At 31.6% G+C, this 9964-nt stretch overlaps 1 protein-coding gene across 1 annotated transcript; it reads left to right on the top strand.

The window, feature by feature from the left end:
* The first annotated feature begins 2661 nt into the window (after window positions 1-2661).
* On the top strand, window positions 2662-9746 carry LOC134234032 (solute carrier family 49 member 4 homolog). The gene is made up of 13 exons (XM_062716087.1): window positions 2662-3139; window positions 4799-4889; window positions 5080-5243; window positions 5541-5613; window positions 5764-5828; window positions 5905-5958; window positions 6067-6193; window positions 7244-7277; window positions 7398-7469; window positions 8357-8424; window positions 8732-8850; window positions 9024-9206; window positions 9366-9746. The coding sequence occupies exons 1-13, from the start codon at window positions 2821-2823 to the stop codon at window positions 9539-9541; spliced, it is 1545 nt and encodes a 514-aa protein (XP_062572071.1). The 5' UTR covers window positions 2662-2820; the 3' UTR covers window positions 9542-9746.
* Window positions 9747-9964: the final 218 nt, after the last annotated feature.

Here is a 9964-nt window from a genome sequence, read left to right as displayed (position 1 = left end):
GGCTTAGAATCATCAAACTTTGTCAGTCGATGCATCTTGGGTTTACGGAGAACGTCGACCTAAAAGTAGGTCACGATGACTTAGTTTTGAATTGTATGGCTTTATTTAATTATCCCGTATACTTCTTGGCCTAGAATTATAAAACTTTGTTAGTTGAGGCATCTTGGGTTTCGGAGAATGTCGATCAAAAATTAGGTCACAATGACCTACTTTTAATTATCTCAGGTACTTATTGGCTTAGAATCATCAAACTGTGTCAGTTGATGCATATTGGGTCTTTGAAAAAAGTCAACCAAAAAGTAGGTCACGGTGACCTACTTTTGAAATTTTATGGCTATATTTAAGTATCTGAAGTACTAATTAGCTTAGAATCATCAAACTTTGTCAGTTGATGCAGCTTTAGCTTGGGTTTATGGAGAACATCGACCAAAAGGGAGGTCACAGCGGCCTAGTTTAGAATTTTATGACTATATTTAAATATCTCGTGTACTTATTGGCCTAGAATTGTTAAACTTTGTCAGTTGAGACATCTTGGTTTTTTTGAGAATGTTGACCATAGAATAGGTCACAGTGACCTACTTTTGAATATTTCGGGTACTCATTGGCTTAGAATCATCAATCTTTGTCAATTAATGCATCTGGAGTCCTCAGAAAATTCAAAATCAAAAAGTAGGTCACCATTACCTACTTATGTTATTTTATAGCTATACTGAAATATCTTCAGCCCTAACTGGGTAAGAATCATCAAACTTTGTCAGTTCATGCATCTTGGGATACTTATAGTTAGAGACTAGCTTCAAATGGAAGTGATTGATTGTACGATTTATCAGAAGAGCGATTCAATGACCTTGGGCCTCTTGTTTGTAGTTGATTTGTGTCAAAAGATATTAAAACAGATTAACAGATTTCACAGCTTTAGTCGTTCTGGCAATACCTTTCATAGGTGTTCAAATATTTGACCTTTGACCTTAGAGTTTGGCCCATTTTTAAAAAAAAAAACTTGGCCATAACTTTTGAACCGTTAGTATTAGGGCTTTTATATTTCACTGCTTAAGTCCTTCTGGCAAAACCTTTGATACGGTATAAAAATATTTGACCTTTGGCCTTGACCGTAGAGTTTGGCCCACTTAAAAAAATTAAACTTAATTATAACTTTTGAAACGTAAGTACTAGGGCTTTCGTATTTCACTTGTGAATGACCTTCCGTTGAATACCAACAATATTGATCTTCTGACCTTGACCTTGGAGTTTAACTTGAATTCAAGAAACTTCAACCCTCGACAATAGTTGTCATACGGGGGCATCAGTGTTTCACAAACGTATTTTAATCTCCTTTTCTTCTTAAGAAAGGATGTAGTTTACTTAATTTGTGTTTAATATCTCTTTAGTTGAATAAACGATTGGATTAGCTTGCCATAATGTATTTCAGTACAAATGTACTTCTGCAGTGTCTTCGATGTTTTTTTTTGTGGAAATCTACCCATGTTATATGACTTTGGGACAGAGTCAGTCAACTCCTTGTCTAAAGGAGTAACATTAGAATATCATGATGACATGATTGAACAATATTGTTTGTAATTCCCTTATTTTTGCCATAAATACTTAATTATTATAAGTAAGTTTTCAAATTCGGATTGATTTACGAGGAGAGTTCCAAAAATAATGATATTTTGATAGTCTTTGCTTGAAATTTTTGTAATTTTCACCTCAGATTGAATACTAAACCGTAGCGGAAGAATATCTATAGATGTTCACACCTTCCCTGGCTTACCTACAGCGTATATTACTTGATGGATCTTCATTACACTATTCTTAAAATAATTGAAAAAAGCCAACAATGCATTTGAAATTAGGGCCTAATTTAAAGGCATGCCCTTATTTGGCATTAAACCGTTAGATATTCGCTGTCAGGTCTGTACTTTATATGGTAAACGTCAAATGTCCCATACCTGTAGGTATGACGGATGGTGGGTTGCTTTATTTAAAACAAGTTACGAATTCTCAAAGATCCTCTCGTCAAAATCTTACAGAGACCTGCAAGACACAATTTTAAAATATTTTGTCAGGCAATTGATTCGGATAACAAACTTGTCGTTAGCATGTGTTCATCATCTACTATTAGTTGGGAAAAAAAGATATCTAAAGCTTAGAAAGATATTTGCTAGGTTACTAATGAGGGTCCCTATTGGGGAGGGAAAAAATTACGTTTCCAGAAATGGGTCGATCATCTAAAAATGTGATTACGTTGAAAGGGTGGGTATTTTTAAAGGACAGGGACGAATAAATGGAATAAATAATAATAACTGTGGATTAAAACAGCAAAGAATCATTATTTTATTGAAACCTCTCTCATATGGATTTGTTTATCAGTACCAGTACCCGCTAAAATGTAAAGATAAAAAATGAAATATCGAAACTGATATGCTTAGGAAAAGCAAATATACCATCTCATTGGAGCAAAATTTAGCCGAAACGGAGCCGAATTTAAATCCTTTTTTATCATTTTTTTGTTTTCTGGTTTTGTTTTTGTACTTTAAAGAACCTTTTCTGGTCCCAGGATCATTATTTAACAGACTTTTCATTAGTGCATTATGGTTCAATAAAAACCTTCTATACCACTAGACTTCCATTTAGTAGATCTGCGCTTTCATAATCCTTTAAACTGTCCATGTAACCTAAATCACGTGCAAGTTAGTAAACAGGATGTAAGTTAAGTGAAAGTAAAAATAAGTACCGGTATGTCGTGTTAAACGGTGTTTAATAAATCATATCCTTATTATGGAGTAATTTGTACATTCAGTGCACGGTTTTTCAGACATCATGTCTATTAATGAAAACAAAAATGCATCAAATAAAACAGTGCAAAATGATGAAATTAACACCATGAGCGAGGAGGAACAACCGCTTCTGCAGAATAAGGAGAAATATATAATTTACAAAAGGCGATGGTACGTTCTTCTCGTATTCAGTGTGGCGTCCTTTCTGCAAGCTGCAGTGTGGAACACGTGGGGTCCTATTACCCAGTCCGCCGAGGTAGTGTTTGGATGGGAGGATAGTCAGATTGGAATGTTACCAAACTTAGGAAACATTGCATACATCATCACAGTATTTCCAGCTTGCTATTTCATAGATACTAAAGGTATAAATTATGTAATCATGGGTGGATAGTTTTTTTTTCCTTTTTTGAATAAAGAATTAAGGATTTGGATGTTTCTGTTGTATCTTTTCATAGACGATTACAGTTAAATTTCTTCTGATACGTGAACATTGTTATCATTAATTATAATTACTTGCCGTTTACTCTTCTTTTCTACCTTTTTGCCTTTCCATTTCACTAATTGCCTTTTGAATTTACCAGTAAGTCTATGAAATACGTGCTATGTAAGATATGCTTAATCTTGTATCCATTTTATCGATAAAAGTAGCATAAGCTATAATATCAAATAATTATATCCACTTTATTGCTAAAATGGCGACCAAAATAAAGAAAAAATACTTTACTTTACTATAGTAAATAGATATTAATTGAATTAATTTATTCATTAAAATACTTTCTAGTGTATCATCATTTCTGATCACACTAATTTCAAATCTTTCGTGTTTACAACATGTTCATGTTTGAATATTTGCCAAAACAATAATTGACAATTAGTTCAAATTCCGATCATTTTATTTTATTTTTTAAAATCTTTACTCTTTAGTGTCTTCTTAATGTACTTTGCAATTGGATGAAATGTATGGAGATAACGAACATTATTTAAAATTCAGAAGTCCATTAAAAAGTACAAAATAGGAGCAGAGCTTACACGGACCTCCAAAACATCAGATTTGGAATCATGTACCCTGGAGGAGTGAGCATCCCCTGCCGATCGGTCACATCTGCAATGATCTTCTTGTCATGATTGGAAAGTAAAGAAAAAATCCGTCGTAAATGCAGTGTATAAATTTTATAAATAATGGACTAACAATTAGTATGAAAAACGTCAGTCAGCTCTTGACTCAATGAGAAATTGTATTTGTATTGTATCGACCAGAACTGACCAAACTATTACTTTAAATGAGACTGCTGATATTCTTGCATCATCAAATTGTTTGTCAATGATTTTCCTTGTTTTAGAAATTACACATTTAGTTTTTATGAGTTGGGTGTTTGGCAAACATCAACTATCCAACACACATATTTTTCATGTTGCTCTACTTGAAATATTGATATTGTTATTCAGCCATATAGTAAAAGGCAAAAGCTTGTTAAAGCAAGTCATTATTTATTGTAATACAGTCATGTATCTCCAAGTACGTTAAATTTTTAAGCCGTTTAAAGCTAATGACAAATAATTTGATGGTACAAAGATTTCAGCAACCCATTTTAAAGTCAACTTTTTGCTACGGTAGATGTACTAGTGATGAATTTGATTGTAAGTTTATGCACAAATTAAACTATCGTTCGGTCGTTTGTCTAATAAGTTTCATACCATTTGCTACGTCATTGCTTTTATAATTATTTTGACTAGTACTGGGCACTCCATATACCTGTATAATACATGTGGCTCAAAGATGGTTTTGAAAGTGGACGCTTATTCCTCATAGGCATCTGATTCCATTCGTGATGTTTCTTTTTTGGTCCTGTACACTTTTTTTATTACTATTTTTTTAGATTGATCAATTTTTGTTTTCTTTTACAATCAATAAAATTTAACTAGTTATCAATAAGTTGAAATATTGATATGAGAAACCCATTTCAGGTAAAACTAAAATGGTGCTGAGTGAACTAGTATTATATGCATTATATATGTTACAGGTTTACGAATTTCCATTGTGGCCTGCACAGTTTTATTGCTGATTGGTACTGGACTTAGATGTATAACATATGAACCTAAATATGCCACATGGTGGGTATTTTGTGAAAGAACGATCTTTCCCCCTTGTTCATTTCTGAAATACTCTGCATTGAATTCGTGGTTTCTTTTCCTGTCAAACTTAAGTTGATTTAAATTTTAAAGTTATAACTAGGTACATGTACACTGTATAAAGTCCTTGAACTGTGTGTGAAGATTCTGTGCAATATTTGAAAATTTTCAGGCTGAGTAATTTTTGTGCTATTTTAAATGGAATTTCTGGAACAGTGCCTTGCTCTGCGCCTGCGCAGGTTGCAAACACGTGGTTTCCGCCTAATCAGAGAACAAGCGCCACAGCAGTCGTTTCAGTGTTCAATAACGTAGGAATTGCTTTAGCATTTGTTATAGGTATTTATCAGCAATTTCCGGAATTCTTCTATTTTAAAACATTCCTACAACATTCATATAGATTTAATATTGATATAATATTATGCAAACTAAATAGTAATGTAAGAATTATATTTGGCATAAAGTGGTTAAAATGATCAAAATTTGAATCAGGATTATTATACACCTGCAATGCTACAAAGAATTACATAATCGCTTCAAAAAATGGAGATAACTAAAAATGTATTGATAGAACATTGATTTTTTTCTTTATGTAAAGTGTATGCATCCACAATGCCTCTTCTTGTTTGTTTGAAGGTCCACAGTTGGTATCATCACCAAAGTACAAAAATGAAACTCGTTTCCAAAATAATACTCTCACACCAAGCAGGTAAAATATATACCATTGCAAAATGGAATATATAAGTGTATAAGCATAATATACATAAATAAAACGTTCGTCTTTTCAAAAGTTGGATAAATAAGATGTTTTTTTTTTCTTCATTCTTAGAGAAACGGAATGGTAATTTTTTTTTTTCAGATTAGCAGAAGATCTATTTATACCAACGCATGACAATATAAGAAATAATACGAATTCCTCTGAAGGTAATGAATATATATTTATATATATTATTGTAACTTCACGGAAGGCATTGAATAAATGAGAATTTCTTTTTTACAGTTTTGGTCAACTTTAAACATATCCAGCAGGACATAATGTATCTTATGTATTACGGTCAGTGGCTTAATATACAAACGTATAGAATATAGATCACAGTGTTGCAACCAATTTAGTGTTTGTCCTCAAGATTTAAAAATTTCGTATTTCTCTTTAATTATACAGAATTTGCTGCCTCCGGACTGTTGTTTTTAAGTAGCTTATTTATCCCCTCTAAACCTCCATCACCACCGAGTGTGTCAGCCTCTACAGAGCGTGTAGTCTATAGGAGGGCACTACTGAATATCGCGCGGTAGGACTTAGTAAACAATATGAATTTAAATTGTAAATAATGTAAGTATGAATGTACTTATCAAGTTTTGAAAAAGAAACAGACGAGTATCTGACATGTTATAAATAATCACGAATGTCATTCTTAATAGAATGATACACGCTATCACACACAATAGCAAAAATTTCCAGGAACTGTAGTATACGATTTTCCAGCAAAGGTTTATGGCAGGCCAAATTCACAAAAATGAACTACACATAGTTTCACAGTCGATAAACTAGGGTTATCGGTTGTAAACTATAGTTTACGGACTGTAAACTATAGTTTAAAACGTTAATCTATATTTTACATCTGTAAACCATAGCTAACGCGCTATAATCTATGTTTCGGAACCGTAAACTATACTTAACACTGAAAACAATCATTTGCGATTACAAAACATAGATTATCTTATAAATACAGTTTCATGATTTGTAAAATATGGTTTACAACTCATAATTATAGTTAACGATCTGATAAATATAGTTTCACGATTTGTGAAACTATGATTAACAACTCTTAACTATAGTTCACGATTGTAAATTATAGTTTACAGATGTGAATCGATAATTTTCAACAAAGTCTATCGTTAACGTTTAATTACAGACAGATAACTTAGATTAGCATTCGTAAATTATAGTTAGGAACCTTTAAATATAGTTTTAGAGATGAAAACTATTAATATAGTTAACGAATTGTTAACTATAGTTCACGGTTTGTAAACTATAGTTTACAGTCGATTAACCTAGTTTATCAACTGTGAAACTATATACTTAACTCATTTTTGTGAATTTGGCGTGCCATAAATTTTCGCAGACATTATTTGATCAAAGTTGAAATGGTTTAAACAAAAAACTATTACAAAGTCACAAACTGTGTTTTGAATAAGTACCCACGTTAGTATGATTTTAGTCGCCTTCGTGGCGCAAGGGTTAGCGCTAACATTCATGAATGCGATTAATAAATAAGGCCAGGCCAAGATAAATTTCTAAAGAAATTTATCACATTTCCTCTATGGTTCTCTTTGAACAGGAACAAATCAATATGGTTAATAGGGTTAGCTTTTGCTTTAAAATTTATATATATATATATATATATATATATATATATATATATATATATATATATATATATATATATATATATATATATATATATATATATATATACTAGACAAAATTGCTAACTGCCAACAGGAGTGTACGGGGCTTGGGGAACCGTAATTGATGTTATACTGAATCCTCAGGGCATTGGACAGGTAAAAGTAGTAACCGGGAAGTGGCATAGTTTTGGGTGTCTCTCTTGTCTCATTCCTATTCATTCAGCTTCCATTCCTTTGTGTTTTCTATGTGTATCTCCATGTTTCTCAGTTGCATGCCATGTGCATATTTTTTTTTTCAATTCCTCTAGTTTCCTCAAGCTTTTAAACAATACATGCATTAGTAACGTTAACGTTTGACTGATGTTTTCGGTCTATCAGCAGACCAAAAATTCTGTATTCATAAGAAGTAAAACATTAATTATCAGATATATATATATATATATATATATATATATATATATATATATATATATATATATATATATATATATATATATATATATATATATATATATATATATATATATATATATATATATATATATATATATATATATATATATATATATATATATATATATATATATATATATATATATATATATATATATATATATATATATCGATGTTGTTTTACAATTAAGAGTATTCGTTTTCATTCTTCTTTGATTCAGCGGAAGCTGAATAAGTAGGAACGAGACAAGAAAGACACCCAATTACTATGCCATGAAATTATTCTTTTCACTCATAAAATTTTGCCCAAATTCTGCTTCTTATGAACACAAAAATAGGTCTGCTAATAACGGGACGCAATTGCCACCCATAGAATTTCAAATAGATAGTTGAAAGACCTGGTCTCCAAAAGCGATATTGTCAATAAGAAAATCAACATCTTTTTGATGTAACGTCAACTTCAGAATTAATTAACATTTCCAAAACGGTGTTTAAACTTACATGTATTTGAATAATAAACATCTTTGTCAATCTCCTTATGTACAATTTCATTTCTTTTTATACATTTGTATTCTGGCTTAATGTTTTAGACTGAGGCTGGATGGATTGGGTTTTACTCTACAATGGCAGGTTGTGTCGCAGGTCTAGCCATTGGAAGGTAACAGATGATATTGCTATGGTCTTTTTCATATAAATTTTACGATCACATGAAGAAAGCTAATTTAAAAATTGTTGACAAATTAAAATGAAATTTAAGTACATTTAAGGAATTAGGCTTATTTTAACCCATGTTATACGATATAACATAACTTAGGGCAGTTTACGCTTTATAAACCGTATACATTGTGACGTAGGCAACTTATGTTATACTATACAGATTAATCTATATTGATCTTTAATCCAATCAAATGACGTGTTACAACTAAGATTAAATCATATACTTATGTTTAATATTTAATTTAAAGATTTTCAGATGTGTTTATGCGGCATATGAAGCTCTTGCTCTTGGTAATGTTTGGTGTGGCCGGAGGATCTTTTGTGTGGTTTACCCTTATGTGTGTCAAGGTTATACCATTCTCCACAGGTAAATCATTAAAGGAATCGTTAAATGGGTTTTACAATATTTTCCCCAATATATGTCTTGTTCATCAGGATGTGAAAAATCAACCCATGAAAATTTCCTGGATTGTTTTATTTTATTATCACTTGTTTCAGATTTCAAAAAGTGCATAATATTTTGATGTATTTATATTCTAGCACAAGTGTACATTTCTGGTATCTTAGGAGGGATGTTTCTTAGCAGTGTCCTTCCCCTTTTCTACGAATTGGGGGCGGAGTCCACATTTCCCGTGTCAGAGGGGGTAACTGGGGGATTTCTAACATGGCTCAACAACTTGTTTGGAATTCTCTTTTTCTTTATGCTACAAATACCAAATATAGGTGGGTGTCAAAATTAGTTAAAATTGAAGCTTACTTTTTATTTTTATTTCAATGTACTAATGATCCAAAAACGATACTGTATTTCAAAAGTAAGCTTTAAGCTCTTTATTACATTTTGTTTACTGCTAGTCTTTTTGTGACACTTAACAATCTCTGTAGGCACGGATTGGATGAACTGGACTTTGGTGGGCAGTGTTGCTGTAGGATTAGCCTTCCTATTTGTCTTTCCAGAGCGGTACACTAGGACTGATATAGACATCTGTGTCAATAAAACAGAAACCTCTCAACCAGAATCAACGATAGTTGTCAGACAGAATGTATACCAGAATTACTAGTCGGAATGGAATGTTTATTCATGAAGGGATAGTGCATGAATGCACAATGTGTTGGATGAATCTTTTCACTTGAATATCATAGAAGGTATTACCGAGCATCTTGTTTCTTTGTAATATAACATTGATATTACAAATGTAATCTCGTTTTTAATATATTTTTAAATATCTAAAAACATTTGTTTTAATAAATGATTAGCAATGGCATCATTATCTCTTATAAATGCTTACTTAACAGATGGTTAGAAGAAATATTTTTTTCTACTATATTACTGTATTAAAGGTTAAGTCAAGATTGTTTTTATGTAATAAATATTTTAATATGCACTCCTTCAAGTCTCAATAACTGGTGTTCTTTTTATTGACATGAAATATGAATTAGAGATAACAAACAGTAAGCAAATTGGGATCCGAGCAAACTAGGAG

This window comes from Saccostrea cucullata, unplaced genomic scaffold (assembly GCF_032062105.1).
Source record: "Saccostrea cucullata isolate Sc308-1 unplaced genomic scaffold, CSIRO_AGI_Scuc_v1 ctg19328, whole genome shotgun sequence".
Classification (NCBI taxonomy): domain Eukaryota; kingdom Metazoa; phylum Mollusca; class Bivalvia; order Ostreida; family Ostreidae; genus Saccostrea; species Saccostrea cuccullata.
This window is presented reverse-complemented; position numbering and strand designations above follow the sequence as displayed.